Source organism: Panthera pardus, unplaced genomic scaffold (genome assembly GCF_024362965.1).
Source record: "Panthera pardus isolate Hobbes unplaced genomic scaffold, ASM2436296v1 HiC_scaffold_3, whole genome shotgun sequence".
Lineage (NCBI taxonomy): Eukaryota > Metazoa > Chordata > Mammalia > Carnivora > Felidae > Panthera > Panthera pardus.
In genome coordinates this window covers 46393914-46413191 of record NW_026526876.1, presented here as the reverse complement: position 1 = coordinate 46413191, position 19278 = coordinate 46393914, and the positions used below count along the sequence as shown (strand labels likewise).

The following is a 19278-nucleotide window of genomic DNA, read 5'->3' as shown; positions in this document are numbered from 1 at the left end:
TTAAATCAAGAATGGAAGGGGTGCCTGGATGGCTCAGTTGGTTAAATGTCTGACTCTTGATTTCAACTTGGGATTTTCTCTGTCCCTCTCTCTCTGCCCCTCTCCCTTGCTCTCTCTCTCACTCAAAATAATTAAATAAACTTAAAAAAAAAGAATGGAAATTAGTACAATCAGTTGTCATAGGGGAGAAAGTGTTAAAAAATAAAGCATATCAGAAATCGCTGACCTGTTTCATCATAAAGAAAAAACTGATGTCTGTAGAGGTTAAGTAGTTTGGCTAAGACTACACACCTAGTGACTGACGTTATAAAGGTCACCAATCTTAATTCACTTCAAGGGATTGGTTGGAGAAGATAGTATTGATCTTCTGAAAAATAAAAGATTAATGAATGATTCCTTAGGTTGTCATTTCAATCCCATCTCCAATTGCACTGCCCAAATCATTAGTGCACTAGATAGCAGATGCAATTGCCTAGGAATATATATCACTGGGATCAGAAGGCATTTACCCGAGTTCTGAAGGAACCCATAAATTACGTTGTGATACTATTTAAAATAAGAAAACTGGTGATTACATTGGTAGACTGCCGTCAAGATTCCCAGCTATGACAATGGGAATGTGATACTAGGCTAGAACATGGTTCAACTTTCTGTAGGGCAATTTAGCAATATGTATCAAAATGCAAAATGTGTATATCCCTTGCCCCAACAATCCAAGGTCTAACAGTTTATTCTGCAAAGAAAGCTTCACAAGTATTATTAAACAGGGTATGAATGCATCATGATGTTCCATCATTGTTTGTAGGAGCCCTAAGTCAGAAAGAACCTAAATATCAAATAATAAAAGACAGACTGTAAATCATTTGGGAAAATGATGCAGCCATTAATGACATACTTTCATTTATTGACAGGAAAAATGGCTGCCACATGTTGTTGAGTGAAAAAAAGTACATTACAAAAGAAGATGTACTCTGCAATTATTTAAAATTGAATACATATTTGCATGTGCATAAATGCATAGAGATGTCTAGAAGGATATTCACTAAAATGTTGCAAGTGGTTGACAGAGTACTAGCAGAGCAACAGAATTTCAAGTAATTTATTCTTACCTTTAAACATTTTTAAAATAAGGGATATAGTGACTGCATACTGGTTTTACAAAAACATCTAAGATATATTCAAAAACAAAACAAAAAACAATGTTTTAAATGGGATTATAAATTAGGTAGTCTTACTTTTATATTGAGAAAACAGCTGGGATAAAATCAAAGATAAAAATCACTGAAAATTCAAGTACTGTACATATAACTTAGTAGGAAAAAGGGAGTAATAATCAACTGTTGTAACATAGTCCTCTAAGAGTGGAATAAAAAGGAAGCATAGGATATAATTTACACCTTAGAAATTTGTCTTATACCTATTCAAGTAGAAAATGATTTTTAGGGTGCCTGGGTGGCTCAGTTGGTTGAGCTTCCAGCTCTTGATTTTGGCTCAGGTCATGATCTCAGGGTTCATGGGATTGAGCCCTGGGTCAGGCTGATAGCACAGAGTCTGCTTGGGATTCTCTCTCTCCCTCTCTCTGCCCCTCCCTCATGCTTTCTCTCTCTCAAAATAAATAAACACTAAAATAAGTAAATAAATGAATAAACCACAGAAAGATACAAGAGGAAAGGTACAAATCAAGTCTACAAAACTGCTATACATCATGGTGCTTACTGCAGTGTTTTGCAGGCACTAGGCACTGTTTACCTGATTATAAAAAGTAGGGCTAAAACTAACCAAAATTTATTCACCATCTCCAAAACTATTAGAATTATGGTATACCTTTAAAAAGTAAATTCAAGATAAATTATAGTTATTATCAACAATATTTATGTGCCAGAGCGCCTGGGTGGCTCAGTCAGTTGAGCGTCAGACTTCAGTTCAGGTCATGATCTCACCGCTTATGGGTTTGAGCCCCCTGTTCAGGCTCTGTGCAGACAGCTGGAAGCCTGGAGCCTGCTTTGGATCTGTGTCTCCTTCTCTCTCTGCCCCTCCCCCACTCACACTCTGTCTCTCTCTCTCTCAAAAATAAACATTTTAAAAAATTTATGTATGTGCCCCTCTATTACTCTTCAGAAATACCCATTGTGATAAATAATAATTATCTTTTTCATTTTAGAGAAAACAATACTCAAGAATTAAGTAAATTGTCCAGGTTTCTTAAGTGGTGGATTTTTTCTTTCTTTTTCTTTTTCTTTTTCTTTTTTTTTTTTTTTTTTGCTTCAATTTAGTATAGTACTATTTTATACAGGAGAAAATCTGGAACAAAAGATGGTATAATATAAAGACTCAGGGGGCGCCTGGGTGGCTCAGTTGGTTAAGTGTCCAACTTCAGCTCAGGTCATGATCTCGTGGTCCATGGGTTCGAGCCCCGCATCGGGCTCTGTGCTGACAGCTCAGAGCCTGGAGCCTGCTTCGGATTCTGTATGTGTCTCTCTCTGCTCCTCCCCTGCTCACACTGTCTCTCTCTTTCTCTCAAAAATAAATAAACATTAAAAAATTTTAAAGATTCAGTACAGTTTTAAACCTTTTTTTTTTTTTTTTTAACGTTTTATTTATTTTTGAGACAGGAAGAGACAGAGCATGAACAGGGGAGGGTCAGAGAGAGGGAGACACAGAATCTGAAACAGGCTCCAGGCTCTGAGCTGTCAGCACAGAGCCTGACGCGGGGCTCGAACTCACGGACCGTGAGATCATGACCTGAGCCGAAGTCGGCCGCTTAACCGACTGAGCCACCCAGGCGCCCCTCAGTACAGTTTTAGACAGAATCAAGATTCATAGTCTTAAAAGAAACTACGAAGCTTTGGTGGTATCATGCCAAATGTTTTTCTGACATTGAAAACTCACCCATTCATATGTCTTAAGACCAGAGTCATATATTCAGTTGGAGGAACTGGCAGTTTTCATTCTTATATTTTTTTGAAAAGGAAGAGCACAGCTTTAAAATTAGAGTTCTCAATTTAAATTCTGACTTTGCTACTCCCTAGGTATGTGACCTTCAACAAATTATTTAACCACTTCAACCTTCAATTTCTTGGTCTATAAAATAGGGGTAATATTTATCTTGCAATATTTTGAGGATTAGAGGCAATGTAGACAAAACGTGTAGTAATATCCTAACAAGTGGATATTCATAAATAGCTATTATTATTGTGTGCCATTCAATAAAGAGTAGCTATTTTATTCTTGTAAATCAGGCTTTCCTAGTCCCACTTTTCTAATTTCTTTGTTTTACTTTTTCTTGGAACTTGTTTGCTTTTCAACTAAGATACAGATTTCCTGTTTAAGTAGTACAGAGGAACCTAACTTTAATCCAACATGTGAAGCCATTTTAAAAAATCAGAATAACATAATACACATGACAGAAAGATTTATCATATTAGTTCTTTAAATAATAAGCACTCCTTGAATAAGATATAATTTACTTCCTAAAATTCTATGCAACTTTTCATAGGCACATCACAGGATATCCTGTGAAGTCCCTCCTGACCTAGTGATTCTTTAAAAAAAAACAAAAACAAAAACAAAAACAAAACAATTTAGGGGCACCTGGGTGGTTCAGCTGGTTAAGTGTGGGACTTTGGCTCAGGTCATGATCTCTGGTTTGTGGGTTCCAGCCCCACGGCAGGCTCTGTGCTGACAGCTAGGAGCCTGGAGCCTGCTTCAGATTCGTTGTGTGTGTCTCTCTCTCAAAAATAAAATAAACATTAAAAAATTTTTTCAAAAATCAATTTCAGGGCAACTGGGTGGCTCAGTTGTTTAAGTATCTGACTCCAGCTCAGGTCATGATCTTGCCGTCTGTGAGTTCGAGCCCCCCTGACACTTGTGTCAGGCTCTGTGCTGAGAGCTCAGAGCCTGGAGCCTGCTTCAGATTGTCTCCCTTTCTTCTGCCCCTCCCCCACTCGAGCTTTCTTTCTCTCTTTCAAAAACATTAAAAAATTTTTTTAAAAATCAAAAAATTTGAAACATCTGCTTATATCTCCATAAAAAAAAGAAACAACTGCTAAGCAAAGCACAATGCAAGAGCTGCTACAGAAGAAACATAATTTCTTTAATAAAATCATCATTTTTGAAGTTTGCTGACTAAGGTTTGTATCAGTAATGAGAAAAGCAGTAAGCGATACAAACTGCATAGTCCACATTTCTTTAATGCAACACTCTATGAGCCAATTTATGGATAAAAACAAACCTGCAGAAGTTCTGCAACTGTTTTTTAAGCAGGCTATAAATAGAAATAGCATACAAAGTTTGTTTCAGAAGTTCAAATTAGGGTGGCTTCTGCAATTAAAAATCATTAAGGAAAATCACTAATTTAAGCAGGAATATAAAGTTTTTCCATATAGAATGACATCAAAGAAACAAAGGAAAGAAAAGGCAAGAGTTTGCTCTTTTGACACCTAATTTTTCTTACAAACTACTTTGTTACGGTTTCTTTAATCTACCAGTTTATACAACTTGTTATTCAAGTCTTAGATGCTACTAAAAAAACAAAACAATTATTAATATAGGTCCTACAGAGCAATCTAGTTATATTTCCAAATGCAGTAGCCTATTTAATAAAACCAACCAAGAACCATGCTTACTACAAAAGCAATTGTGATTGTTAAAACTGATATACAAGGAATTATAAATTAAAAGGATGAAAAATAAAGATGGGATGCAAGAAAAATGTAGGTTAATTTTCATATTGGCTCACATTCTCCTTTAAAAAAATTTTTTTTAATATTATTTTTTTGAGAGACAGAGCGTGAGAGGAGGAGGGGCAGAGAGAGAGACACAGTATCTGAAGCTGACTTCAGTCTCTGAGTTGTCAGCACAGACCACAAAAATCATGACCTGAGTCAAAGTCAGATGCTTAACCGACTGGGCCACCCTCACAGACTCCTTCTCTTAATTGAACTATAATAAAATGGGCATAAAAATACCTTTAAGTAAGTCACAGTTCTAAATTGGCTATTACATTTTCTCCCCTAACATCAAAATCTAAATAACTGCTTTACGTTGGTAGCAAGATGTATTAAGCAAATGCTGTATTTCATACATATTGAGACTAAAATCTCCAATTCTTTTTACCCAGTATTTCAAAATCAATGTTTCCAGGAAAATATAATCAATTACACTACAATTTTGGTGTGTTCACTTATTCCGTGTATTTATTTAATTGGTGATAAATTAGCATCATGTTGAGGCTGGTGAAAGTTAACCATAGATTGATAGGCTCTCTATCATTTAGTCGTTGTTTCACATATAAAAATTCTTACAGGGTAACTTTTTATTTAAAAAAAAATTTTTTTTTAACGTTTATTTATGAGACAGAGAGAGACAGAGCATGAACGGCGGAGGGTCAGAGAGAGGGAGACACAGAATCCGAAACAGGCTCCAGGCTCTGAGCTGTCAGCACAGAGCCTGAAGCGGGGCTCGAACTCACAGGCTGTGAGATCATGACCTGAGCCGAAGTCGGCCGCCCAACCGACTGAGCCACCCAGGCGCTCCCAGGGTAACTTTTTAAAGGGTAAAGTGTGTATTAATATTTTGGATTAAAAAGTTTTACTTCAGGGGCACCTGGCTCAGTTGGTAGAGTAAGCAATTCTGATCTCGGGGTTGTGAGTTCAAGCCCCACGCTGTGTGTAGAGATTACTTTAAAAAAAAAAAAAAAAAAAGGCCTTAGTGCGCCTGAGTAGCTCAGTTGGTTAAGCAGCCAACTCTTGGTTTCAGCTCACATCATGATCTGATGTTTTGTGGGTTCAAGCCCCATATCAGGCTCCAAGCTGGCAGCATAGAGTCTGTTTGGGATTCTCTCTCTCTCCTCCTCTCTTTCTTTTGCTCTCACTCTTGCTCTCTCAAAATAAATAAATAAACTTAAAAAAATAATAAAGCCTTAAAAAAAAGTATTAGTTCAGATAGCATTCCTTTAAAATATGCTGTCACATCAGTCCAGGAATAAAATGGCAAAAACAAAACAATTTGACTCAGGTACCAGAATTGTGAGCCAAACAACAGGGCTTTTTTTGCAATTAATCCTCATACTTTTGCCAGATAACCTACTGGATCATCTTGTTTTGAAAATAATTTCAGAAGCAGCATCTTAAGGAAAATCCCAGCTAAAACATCATTTTTTTAAACAAAACAAAATTTTGGTTCAACATGATTAGGCAACATTCAGTTATGATAGAAACATGTTTTATTATGGACAGTGAAACAGAAACAAAAAAAAACCCCAAAGGTATCAACCAGATATTTATGTCCTTTTCTGCAAGAACCAATGTTTATTAAGAAGGTACAGGCCTGTTTACAATAAATATCAATAACATCATGAAAGAGTGGAACTATTGTATCAATACTGAACTCCTGTAACCAAAGCACATTCTGTATTTAAGGAAACACAGCATACATGTACCAAAACAAAAACAAAGAAACAAAATGAAAAAAAAAAACAAACCCATACACAGCAAAATCAAACATCAGCCTTAAAATGGAACCAGCTATAGGGGCACCTGCGTGGCTCAGTCAGTTGAGCATCGACTTCGGCTCAGCTCATGATCTCATGGGTTGGGTTCAAGGCCCATGTCAGGCTCTGTGTTGACTCAGAGCCTGGAGACTGCTTCAGATTCTATGTCTCCCTCTCTCTCTGCCCTCCCCTCCCCACACTGTCTGTCTCTCCTTCAAAAATAAATAAACATCAGAAAAAAATATTTTTTTAATTAAAAAAAAAAAAGATGGAACTGGCTATAAAACACTTATTGTGTTACTGCTTTAAGAACTCCACGGAGCACCTTGTAACTCATTAACTGCACGTTTTCCTTAGGAGGGAAACAAGGTCCTCTCTCAGTCACATATGCATAAGGAAATCTCAAAACCCAGAGGCCATCTGGTGGAAGAGTGATTTCTTGTTTTTCTGGGTAGAATACTGGACATGGTGGTGGGCCTGGTTGGACCTGAAAAGTAAAGGCAATATACTTATTTTTGCATTTTTCATTAAGAAATACCTGAAAGATAAGTGCCTAAACAAACAGTAAATTCTAAGAGCATATAAGATTAAGTAGGTAATAGGTAAACTAATCATATCCAAAATTACATTGAGTCTCAAATATTATCCTATTTTTCTACAGATTTTTCTTTTTTTTTTCTATAGATTTTTAACTTCAAGTTCTGCCTTTGAACTAAACAATGTGAATTGATGGTGTGAACTGAGAAATACACCCGCAATTTATTTTTCAAGAACTAGATTAGGTATAAAAGGTATTTAAGATTAAGACCTGTTTAATGAAATATTAGATATTATCCTGCACTTTTTAAAAAACAATCAAAACAAGCATCAGCATTTTTTGTCTGAAAACAGAAAAGGGTCATATTTCTTACCTGGGGCATTAGTATTATCTGCAAAGGAGCATCAGGAACTACAACAAAAAGCCTCATAAGTTGAGCATAATGTGGTTTTAGCCCTCTACCCTGAGATGATGACAGAATATATAAGGGCATATCACTATTCAGGGCTTTTAAAGCGGACTCCTTTGGCCCACTTCCCATTACTTTCATTACTTTGTCAGGTCCTGAACACATAAACCTCCGACCTCTAGAGTCTTCATATTCAAAGCCCACAAATGCTCGAGCTATGTCATCTCTCCGTCTTCCTCTTCCCATTACTACTGCACTTCTCTTTCCAGGAATAGCTTTATTTGGAGCAGGCCAAGAATTTGTGTCTAAGTCTCCTTCATCTTCAGCTCTAGTCCTGATGACAATGTCCCAAGGCATAAGATAGTTTGTTCCTGGAATGAAGCCTTGTTGGTCTAAACCTGTATGAAAGTTATAAGACTTAGCAGGGCCTAATTTAACCAATGACCAGCTGGAGAATTTGGGTAGTAGACCTTTAGGGCAATTTGAATGCAGCATGCCTGGGAGATACTCAACTGTGGATGCCTGTCTATCAACCAAGTTTGGTCTCTTCTCAGTTTTTACTTCTCCTTGACCATGAACTTCTGGATTATCTCCTCCTGCTTGTGGATCAGCTGGATAGGTACCTAAACTATCTGTGGACTGGCCTAAACTCAAAGCTAAACTCAGGCTTGTGCTCTCTCCTTGGGTTTGAGGTTCTTTTTCTTTAAGTTTATCAGCATCTGCATCTGGAGGGGCAGGAGAAGATTCATTTTTGGCAGGAGCAGGATCTGGAGTACTTGGTTCAAATACTGGGAAATTGATATGATCCAATTTTCCACAACATTTTTCTTCCAGAAGCTATGGAGGAAGAGACAAAACAAAACAACTCTGTGACTTTTTCATTTAAAATAACAGATTCTTGGGGCGCCTGGGTGGCTTGGTCGGTTAAGCGTCTGACTTCGGCTCAGGTCATGATCTCACGGTCCGTGAGTTCGAGCCCTGCGTCGGGCTCTGTGCTGACAGCTCAGAGCCTGGAGCCTGTTTCAGATTCTGTGTCTCCCTCTCTCTCTGCTCCTCCCCTGTTCATGCTCTGTCCCTCTCTGTCTCAAAAATAAATAAACGTTAAAAAAAAAATTAAAAAAAAAAATAACAGATTCTTCACTCTAAAAAGATTAACAATTAATGGGTAAGGGGTGCCTAGGTGGGTCAGTCGGTTAAGCGTCTGGCTTTGGCTCAGGTCACAATCTCACCATTTGTGAGTCCGAGCCCTGCGTCAGGCTCTGTGCTGATGGCTCAGAGCCTGGAGCCTGCTTCAGATTCTGTGTCTTCCTCTCTCTCTGCCCTTCCCCTGCTCATACTCTGTCCCTGTCTCTCTCAAAAATAAATAAACATTAAAAAAAAAAAATTAATGGGTAAGCAAATAAGTTCATATAAAGAACTTTCCCTTGTCTATATATCACACTCAAGTCACATTTACTTTTCTAGATTTTTTTCTAACATTAAAATAAAAATGTTTATTTATTTGAGGAGCCTGGATTGCTCAGTCAGTTAAGCGTCTGACTCTTGGTTTTGGCTCAGGTCATGATTCCACAGTTGGTGAGATCGAGCAGCTGCATTGGGCTCTGTGCTGAAAGCACGGAACCTGCTTGGGATTCTTTCTCCCCCCTCTCTCTGCTTCTCCCCCCACTCATGCTCTCTCCCTCAAAATAAATAAACTTAAAAAACTTTTTTTAATTAAAATTTTTAAAAATGTTTATTTATTTATTTTGAGAGGGAGAGAGCGAGTGTGAGTGGGGGAGAGGCAGAGAGAGAGGAGAGAGAGGATCCTAAGCAGGCTCAACTCTGTCAGCGTAGACACTGTTGTGGGGCTTGATCTCATAAACCATGGGATCATGACCTGAGCTGAAATCAAGAGTCAGATGCTTAAATGAGAGAGCCTCCCAGGTGCCCCTACTTTTCTAAATATTTTGCTTCTGAAAATATGTACTTTTACTTAGATGATAGTTAAAAAAAAAAGAAAAAGAAAGGAAGAAAGAAAGAAAGAAAGAAAGAAAGAAAGAAAAAAAGGGAGGAAGATGAAAAAATCAGAGTCTACCTGATAAAAGTCATAGTTAGCTGCCTTGATATCAAAGGGATCATCTCGAGGTGCTTGTTTCCTTCCACAGTTACAGGCACCGGTAGATCGAGCTCGGCTGTTGTGATACAGCACAGGAGGATTTCTATCAGCCTCTGGTTTTTCTCCTGGAAAACATAACACTTACTGTTAATTTCACACACACAATGCAGAGTCAAAGTTATTTTATATTCTATTGCATCTAACCCCAAAATTTCTCCAAACAGTACTTTGGAAATGAGAAGAGATTACAAAAACAAACAAACAAACACCAAAAACACAAAACCTTGAGTATATACACATAACAGAAGAAGCACTGAAAATTCTTAAAATGATATACATTTTCAATCTAAAGTTTTAGATGTTTAGGGTTTCTTTTCTTTCTTTTTTTCTTTTAGATGTTTAGGGATTCTAAGTACATTTTATCATCATCATGGTGACCTTACATTTTCAATGAATTCATTTTAGTTCAACAAAAACTCCAAAATAAAAATGTTAATATGAAATTTCTGAAACTTTATACTCTTTAATAATTCTAATTTAATAATCCTCTATGGATCATCCTTTAAATACAAGAAAATAATTAGCAGTCATAGTTGTTATTTTTTTTTACAACAGGAGAGAAAACTTAAATTTGATTCAACTAAATTTCTGTGGGGCTTTTTATAATTATCAATACATAGTGAAAAGCCTCTCTTAAAAGAAGAATAAACGGCACCTGGCTGGCTCAGTCAATAGAGTATGCGACTCTTCATCTTGGGGTTGTGTGTTTGAGCCCCACATTAGGCATAGAGATTACTTACAAAAATAAATAAAATAATAATAATAATCTTTAAAAAAAAAGAATAAAAACACAGCTCAGTTTTGATTTCAAAATGCTGAGAAAATTTTAGCTACCTGATTTAGGTAATGAGTGAAACTTATGTACACAGTGTTGATCAGTTAAACTCCTTTCCTCACAGAGCTGATGGCCATTGCTCCAAAACTTGTAGCAGTCCTCATGTAACTGCATGGCATACTTGTGAAAGGCTGGACCCCTAGCATGTTGACTGTATACTCGAAGAGCCTGGGCAAGCTGATTCTTATGGACAGTCATTGTGTAGTTATGAGGCAAGTTTGACTGATAGGCACTATGGGCCATGGGTAAAGCTTTTTGGCACCGGTTTTCTGAGAATTTGGTGTCAATATCCAAAAACCCTTCCAAGACTTTAATACTGCTTAAAATCTTAGATGTTAGCTCCCCAGTGGGAGATCCCAGGTCCTCCTCTTTCCCATCTATAGCTACTTCATACAGTTTTGAAGCTGCTGAGATCCACTTCTGATAAGTGGGAAGTTCAAAATGGGAAGGCTGTGGGTTCCTGCCCACACTGTCATCAAAACCTTTCTTGCTTAGGACTAATTCCACATGCTGCCATAGAAACTCCCGAAGAGTGAAATCCACTAGCTGCCCTGAAGAACTGGAACTGCTGCTGTCAATGTGGAAAGAAAGCTGCTGTCGGCTATGCTGTCTCATCACCTGGTATCGCCTGGGCCCAGAAAGGGGTGCAGGCACCAGCAAAGATTCTGGGTCCTTCACAGTACAATGACTCCTAAGTTGGTCCAGCAACATGCCTACTGGGTCCTCCTCTTGGCTTCCGGGAACTATGTACACAAAAGCTTGGTTGGCAGGCACAGTAAAGAGGCAATTGATACTCTGATTAGTTAAGACGCGACTCTTCCTAAAGATTCTATAGATCTGGTCCTCCAGGGCATGCTGCAGTCTCCTTTTGGGAGAATGTTTCTTGGGCTTGTCTGGATGAGTTGGGTCTTGGCTCCGAGGGGGTTCCACTTTGAGGGCTCCATTGAGTTGAAAGAGGAAAAGGAGTCTAGGAGGGCAAGGTCGGCAGTTTAGTTTCCAGTCTTTGCCAACTGGACAATCCTTAATGGCTGTTTTGAGGAGGGGCAGTACCTTCTGTCTCAGTCCATCAAGGGCTCTGAATACTCGATCATACGTGATGTCAAAAGAACAAGTGGGATGGACCAGAAGCAGGATGTGACAAACGGAGAAAAGGTAAAGGAGACTGAGACACTGCAGCTTCTCTTGATGCTTCCAGAACTCGTGCGCTTCTGCATGAGGTAAAGAGAGGCCACCTCCAGCTTCCCCACTCTGAAGGGCACGACAAGCCCGCAGAAGCTGGGAATTGTCACAGATGGAAGTGAGAAGAAGATAAAGAACTTTGCTTTCTTGATTGTAATAGGCCTGCAGAAGGCTGTAGTCCTGGGAGCCTGGCTCAGTTCGGTTCCCTTCAGCGGCCGCTACACCTCCCCGAACTGAATCCCCCGCCCCAGCCCCAGCGTCGCCGGCTCCACCAGCCTCCCCGACGGCGCCAGCCTCGGTCCTGATTCCAGGCCCTGAGTCCCCAGGATCTTGGTGGCGAAAGAGGGGAAAGACCTGTCGGTCGCAAACCGTATTCACAAGTGAGAACTTCTCGGAATTCAGTCGCAGAGCCGTCTTGCCGAAGATTCCTACCACGCAGATCTCATCCTCTCGCCAAGGAGGCTCGGGTCCACCAGCCACGCTCCCTCCGCCCTCTGTAGGGGACCCCTCGGGACTTTCAGAGCCGGTCCAGGATGAAGCGCCCATTAGAAGCTCTCGCAAGCTGACAGGACCCGCCATGGTGCAGAGACTTCTTTGGACTCTTTCCGGTCCGCCCTGAAAACCTAACCGGCTTTCGTCCAACTTTAAAATCCCTCCTCCGCTTCTTCAGTTCCTGCTTTCCTCTCATTTTTAGGTTCCGCACCTCGCTCATCCTCTCCTGGTTTTTGCGGTTTTCCCTATTCGTCTACCACGGTTTAAGATTTTCCTCAACCGGGGACTATAGGAATTGAGAGATTAAAAAAAAAAAAAAAGTGGAAACAGCTGGTTTGCATTTCAAGGAGTACAAAAACACCGCAAAAGAAGCTTGTCAAGTGGCTTGCAAAAATGGAAAAATGGTTCAATTTAAGCTCTAAAATCTTGATATAGTAGGTGTAGTCTTCAGGACGAAGGGGGAGTTAGTTAGAAATGCAGAATCTCAGGCTCCAATCCAGACCTACCGAATCAGAGCATGCATTTCAACTAAATGCTAACGAATAGTTTCACTGCCCTAAAAATCCTCTGTGTGCCACCTATTCATTCTAACTTTCTCCAGCCCCTAGCAACCATTGATATTTTTACTGTCTCCATAGTTTGGCCTTTTCTGCAGTGTCATATAGTTGGAATCATACAGTATATAACCTTTTCAGATTGGCTTCTTTCACTTAGTAATATGCATTTAAGTTTCCTCCATGTCTTTTCATGCTTTGGTAGCTCATTTCTCTTTAGTGTTGAATAATATTCTGTTACCTAGATGTACCACTGTTTATCCATTTGCATACTAGAATACATCTTAATTGCTTCCAAGTTTTGGAAAATATTAATAAAGCTGCTACAAACATCTATGTGCAGGCTTTGGGTAGATATCCTTTGTATTTTCTTTTAAAGATTTTTTATTTTTAAGTAATCTCCACACCCAATATGAGGCTTGAACTCACAATTCTGAGATCAAGAGTTGCACGCTCTACTAGCTGAGCTAGCCAGGTGCCTCCCTCTTTATTTTTTAAAATTAATTTTTTTTATTGAAGTAGAGTTGACATATTACATTACAACAGAGAGATTCAAAATATATTATGAAATGTTCACTGTGATAATTATAGTTACCTTCTGTCACCATAGTTATTACAATATTATTTTTTTAAGTAATCTCTACACCCAACATGGGACTCAAACCCACAACCCCAAGATCAGGTCACATCCTCCACTAACTGAGCCAGCCAGGCACGCCTACAATATTATTTCTATACTTCCTATGCTGTACTTTTCATCTTTTATTTTTATCGATTTTCTAATTTTTCTACAATGAACACTTTTTCCAACTTGTAATATTGAACAATGCTTCCTTGAAAAAAATGTGGAAAGCCTTAACTCAATATTTGATTTAGTTAATTGGAGGTTTGAATGGTTAGATTCATTTTTTTTAAATACTCTTGGCTTTAAGATATAGAAATGGAATTGGATGATTTGTTTTTAATGAGTTCTTACTTGTGATGTCAAATAATGACAAAGTAATAATAAACACAGATCATTTACTTTGTGTATGGCTCTGTGTTAAATCCTTATCAAGAATTGTCTCATTTAGGTATGATCTTACTTATATATGGAATCTAAAGGAACCTAGGTCATAGAAATGGAGAACGGGGCACCTGGGTGGCTCAGTAGTTGCTTAAGTGTCCAACTCTTGATTTTGACTCAAGTCATGATCTCACAGCTCATGGGTCTGAGCCCCCCTGTCGAGTTCTGCACTGACAGCATGGAGCCTACTTGGGATTCTCTTTCTCTTCCTCTCTCTCTACCCTTCCCCTGCTCACATGCTCTCTCTCTCTGTCTTTGTCTCTCTCTCTCTCTCAAAATAAATACATAGACTTGGGGTGCCTGGGTGGCTCAGTTGGTTGAACATCCAACTTTGGCTCAGGTCATGATCTCACGGTTCATGAGTTCAAGCTCCACATTGGGCTCATGGCTGTCAGTGCAGAGCCCTCTTCAGATCCTCTGTCCGCCCCCCCCCCTCCTCTCCCGCTCTTGATCTCTCTGTCTCTCAAAAATAAATAAACATTAAAAAAATAAAATAAATAAATAGACCTAAAAAGGAGGAAGAACATGAATTAAAAAAAAAAAAAAAAAAAAAGAAATGGAGAACAGACTGGCGGTTTCCTGGGCCAGGGTGGGGGAGGCAGAGATGGGTGAAGGTGGTCAAAAGGTATATACTTCCAGTATTAAGGTAAGTAAGGTCTGGGGATGCAATGTACAGCATAGTGACTATACTTAACAATACTGTATTGTATATTTGAAAGTTGTTAAGAGAATACATCTTAAAAAGGGCACCTGGCTGGCTCAGACAGTAGAGCTTGAGACTCTTGATCTCAGGATGTTTAGTTTGAGCCCTGTATTTGGGTAGAATTTACTTAAAAAAAAAAAGTTCTCATCACAAAAAATTGTAACTATATGAGGTGATGGATGTAACTAAATTTACTGAGGAAATAATTTTGCAATATATGCATATATCAAATCATGATGTTGTATGCCTTAAACTAATACAATGCTATATGTTAATTATATCTAAATAAAACTTGGGTGGGGGAAAGAATTATCTCATTTAATTCTCAAAGGAAAGATGGAACCCTAAGTCATGGTGATGGTGTTTTAATAAATTAAGCTATATTAGGCTTCTCAACCAACTTTTATTTACTAACAAGAATTCAGAAAGGAGTAGGAGTGGGTTTTTTAATGTATTTTTTTTTTTTTTAATTTTTTAGGGGCACCTGGGTGGCTCAGTCGATTAAGCATTCAGCTTCAGCTCAGGTCATGATCTCATGGTTTGTGAGTTCAAGCCCTGCATTGGGCTATGAGTAGACAGCTCAGAGCCTGGAGCCTACTTCAAATTCTGTGTCTCCCTCTCTCTCTCTCTCTGCCATTTCCCCTCTTCTCTATCAAAAATAAATAAACATTAAAGAATTAAATTTTTAGGGGCACCTGGGTGGCTCAGTCGGTTGAGCATCCAACTTCGGCTCAGGTCATGATCTCACATCTCTGTGAGTTTGAGCCCCACGCCGGGCTCTGTGCTGATGGCTCAGAGCCTGGAGCCTGCTTCAGATTCTGTGTCTCCCTCTCTCTCTGCCCCTTCCCCACTCTCATTCTGTCACCATCTCTCTCAAAAATAAACATTAAAATTTTTTTTAAAATTAAATTTTTGTAATGTTTATTGATTTTTGAGAGAGAGCATGTGAGAGAGCAGGGGAATGGCAGAGAGAGAGAGAGAGAGAGAGAGAGAGAGAGAGAGAGAGAGAGAGAATCTCAGACAAGTTCCACACTGTCAGTGCAGAGCCCAATGTGCGGCTCAGACTCACAGACTGTGAGATTATGATGTGAGCCAAAACCAAGAGCCCAACGCTTAGCCCACTGAGCCACCCAGGAGCTCCGACAAACAGAATTTTTAACAATACATTTAGTGACGCCTGAATGGCTCAGCCAGTTAAGTGTCTGACTCTTGATTTCTGCTCAGGTCATGGTCTCAGGGTTAGTGAGTTTAAGTGCTAAGTTGGGCTCTGTGCAGAGCCTGCTTGGGATTCTGTCTCCCTCTCTCTGCCCCGCTCCTGCTTGCTTTCCCACCCCCTCTCAAAGTAAATAAACTTAAAAATATTTTGCTTGCTTATTTGCCTTTTACTTATTCCCTTCCCTACTTCTACACGTCCAGATCCTACCTCTCTTTGAAAAGCCAAGTAAAATGAGAAAGTCCACGTTTATCAACATAAATTATATTGTGATCCTCACCATGTAGATTATATGCTATGTTTAGTATGTGATTTTGATTTAAAATCATCTCAACAATTCTTTGACTTATAAATCCAGGAAAAATAGTATATATTAACTGTAAACATTGCACAGTTTTCCCAAGTAAACAAAATTTTGAAAAATCAATTATTTAAGAGTCCCTTGGGGCGCCTGGGTGGCTCAGTAGGTTAAGCGTCTGACTTCAGATCGGGTTCAAGCCCCGCATTGGGCTCCATACTCGATGCCTGCTTGGGATTCTTTCTCTCTCCTGCTTGTGCTTGCTCTCTCTCTCTCTCAAAATAAATAAATAAACTTAAAAAAAAAAAAAGAGTCCCTTGAAGAAAACAGGAGCAACAAGAACTCTCCTAATTTGCTGAAGGGACCATGAATTGATTGGTACAACCACCTGGGGAACCAATTTGACACGTTTTGGAAAATAGGCATGTTTATTTTATTTTTTTTAACTTTATTTTAACGTTTATTAATTTTTGAGAGACAGAGTGCGAGCAGAGGCAAAGAGAGGAGGACACAGGATCCAAAGTGGGCTGTGTGCTGACAGCAGAGAGCCCAAAGTGGGGCTCTAACTCACTAACCATATCATGCCCTGAGCCAAAGTCAGAAGCTTAACCCACTGAGCCACCCAGATGCCCCTAGGCATGCTTTAAAATCTAGCAGTTCCACTCTTAGGTATACACACTAGAGTAATTCTTGCACATATGTACATGTTCAAGAATATTCATACTGGCATGCATGATTTATAGTAGCCAGAAACTATAAACAATCCAAATGTCCACTAACAATAGGATGAATAACTATATTTACACAACAGAAATAAGTGATCTATTGCATTACACAGTAACATGGTTGAATCTTAAAAATAAATGTTGATTAGGGGCACCTGGGTGGCTCAGTCTGTTGAGCGTCTGACTTCGGCTCAGGTCATGATCTCACAGTTTGTGGGTTCGAGCCCCGTGTCGGGCTCTGTGCTGACAGCTCAGAGCCTGGAGCCTGCTTCGCATTCTGTGTCTCCCTCTCTCTCTGCCCCTCCCCTGCTCACACTCTGTCTCTCAACAATAAATAAATGTTAAAGAAAAAAGTTAAAAAAATATATTGAAAGAAGGCAGAAACAAAAGATATAGTGTATGATTCTATTTATATAGTTCAAAAACAAGGAAAATAAACCATAGCATTTAGGGATGTATACTTAGAGGGTAAAAACAAGGAAATATTATTTTTAATTTTATTATTTTTTTAAGTTTATTTATTTTGAGAGAGACAGAGACAGTGTGAGTGGGGCAGGGGGAGAGAGAGAGGGAGACAGAGAATCAAAAGCAGGATCCAACTCACAAAACTGTGAGATAATGACCTGAGCCAAAACCAGGAGTTGGATACTTAACCGACTAAACCACGCAGATGCCCCATGGAAATATTTATTATAACAAGCATATCAGTAGTTTCTTCTTGAAGAGAGGGATTATGTTAGGGGGAGGGAGACAAGCAGGGTTTCTACAGACATTTATAATGTACCTTTCTTGGTGGTTATATGAGCATTTGCATTACGATTCGTTAATTTATGTATTGATGTTTTATGCGTTTTTCTGTGTTATATGTCTAGTAAAAACCATTAAACAGAGAAAAACCAAAGGTTTCTTATTGCTCTTTATTTAAAAACATAATCAGATGTACCTTGGTGTTTATATTGTCTCATTGTTATTCAGCTGAAAATAAGCATTGAAAGTATATAATTAGCAACAGTTTAATGAAACCATAGCATTTATAGGATTCTCATATGGATACAAAATAAAACCTGTCATAAAAATTAGTAAAAGATACAAGGTAGAGCACATTTTAATACTGGTACAATGGCAACAGCAGCTTTACAAATGTTTATTATATAGGATTTCTATAGCATTTTTTTATGACCCTTTATTCCACAAGAATAATCAAATCATCAAAATTTTTTTTTAATTTGAGAGAGAGAGAGAGAGCATAAGCTGGGGAGAGGGGCAGAGGGACAGAGAGAAAATCTTAAGCAGGCTCCACGCTCAGTGCCAAGCTTGACAGGGGGTGTGATCCCCTGACCCAGGGATCATGACCTGAGCTGAAATCAAGAATTGGATCCTCACAGACTGAGCCACCCAGGTGCCCCATCAAGTCATTTCAATTAAATTGAGACAGTACATGCTGGTTTATCAATATAGGCATTATAAATGCCCCATAAAATATTTGTTACAAATACTCAAATGTTTTATTCTCAGTGATCATTCCCTTTATTCTTATATAATATAAATGTAGCTAGCAGATTTTTTTTCTAACTAGAAGCAGGTATGTGTCTTTATTACCTGCTTCATTTTCATTTATAAATGTGTTATAAACATAAACATGGGTCTCATAAGAACAAAACATCACCCTCAGATTGGCTTTCCAGTCTGGTGACACACATTCTATTTGGCATCTCAAAGCAATCTTTATCTGTAGAAATATAGGCATTTCTGGGAAATAACTAACATATCTTTTTTAGCCTATGCTAACCAGGGTATATTTCAAGGATATCATCTATGCAGCTGCTCCCTGTCAGGCTACAAAGTTCAGGGACGATCTAAAACCCCTGGTTTCCTATCCATGAGCAGCTGCTACCATTATTCTTGGAACTGCAGGGGAGGTTATCGTCATCAAAGCTAATCCTCACCTTCAGTCACAGGAACTCACCCTAATGAAAGTTCCCCTTCCTCTGTGATACTTAATACATTAATTATGGGGATCCTGGCTGAAGCTACAGTTGTGTCCAATGCTAAGTAGACATGTCTGACAAGCTGGGGGCTCCCAGAAATACCTGGCAACTTTGCAGGGTTACCAGATAAAATATAGAATGCCCAGTTAAATCTGAATTTCAGATAAACGATGAATACTTTTTGTAGTAGAAATATCTCCCATGAAATATCTGGGACTTCCTTATGTTAAAATAAACAATTCATTGTTTAACAGGACATATTTATATTTATTTATTTAAAAAAATTTTTTTAATGTTTGTTTATTTTTGAGAGAGAGAGAGAGGGAGAGGGAGACAGAGCATGAGCTGGGGAGGGGCAGAGAGAGAGGGAGACACAGAATTCGAAGCAGGCTCCAGGTCCGAGCTGTCAGCACAGAGCCGGATGCAGGGCTCGAACTCATGAACGCTTGAGATCATGACCTGACCTGTAGTCAGATACTTAACTGACTGAGCCACTCAGGCGCCCCTGGACATATGTATATTTAAAGGTTGTTAATTGTTTACCTGAAATTCAAATTTGTTATATATTTGTTTTTGTTAAATCTGGCAACCCTGGAGTGGTGGGAAAGAACAAAAATCCAGTGAGGTGTGCAT

General features: G+C 38.9%; 1 protein-coding gene across 1 annotated transcript; it reads right to left on the bottom strand.

Annotated features, from left to right (window-relative positions):
- Positions 1–4072: 4072 nt before the first annotated feature.
- SMG8 (SMG8 nonsense mediated mRNA decay factor) lies at positions 4073–12208 on the bottom strand. The gene is made up of 4 exons (XM_019431117.2): positions 10427–12208; positions 9512–9657; positions 7402–8274; positions 4073–6977 (listed from the first exon to the last, which is right to left on the bottom strand). Exons 1-4 carry the CDS (start codon positions 12183–12185, stop codon positions 6780–6782), a joined length of 2976 nt encoding a protein of 991 aa, XP_019286662.1. The 5' UTR covers positions 12186–12208; the 3' UTR covers positions 4073–6779.
- Positions 12209–19278: the final 7070 nt, after the last annotated feature.

Bases quoted from the DNA above. Each gene is read 5' to 3' on its own strand.
- SMG8 (XM_019431117.2), bottom strand. From the start codon at position 12,185: ATGGCGGGTCCTGTCAGCTTGCGAGAGCTTCTAATGGGCGCTTCATCC. The intron at 9,658-10,426 runs GTAGCTAAAATT...TATGTTTTCCAG, and splicing joins TCACTCATTACCTAAATCAG to GAGAAAAACCAGAGGCTGAT. The intron at 6,978-7,401 runs GTAAGAAATATG...TTTACTTTTCAG, and splicing joins AGATAATACTAATGCCCCAG to GTCCAACCAGGCCCACCACC.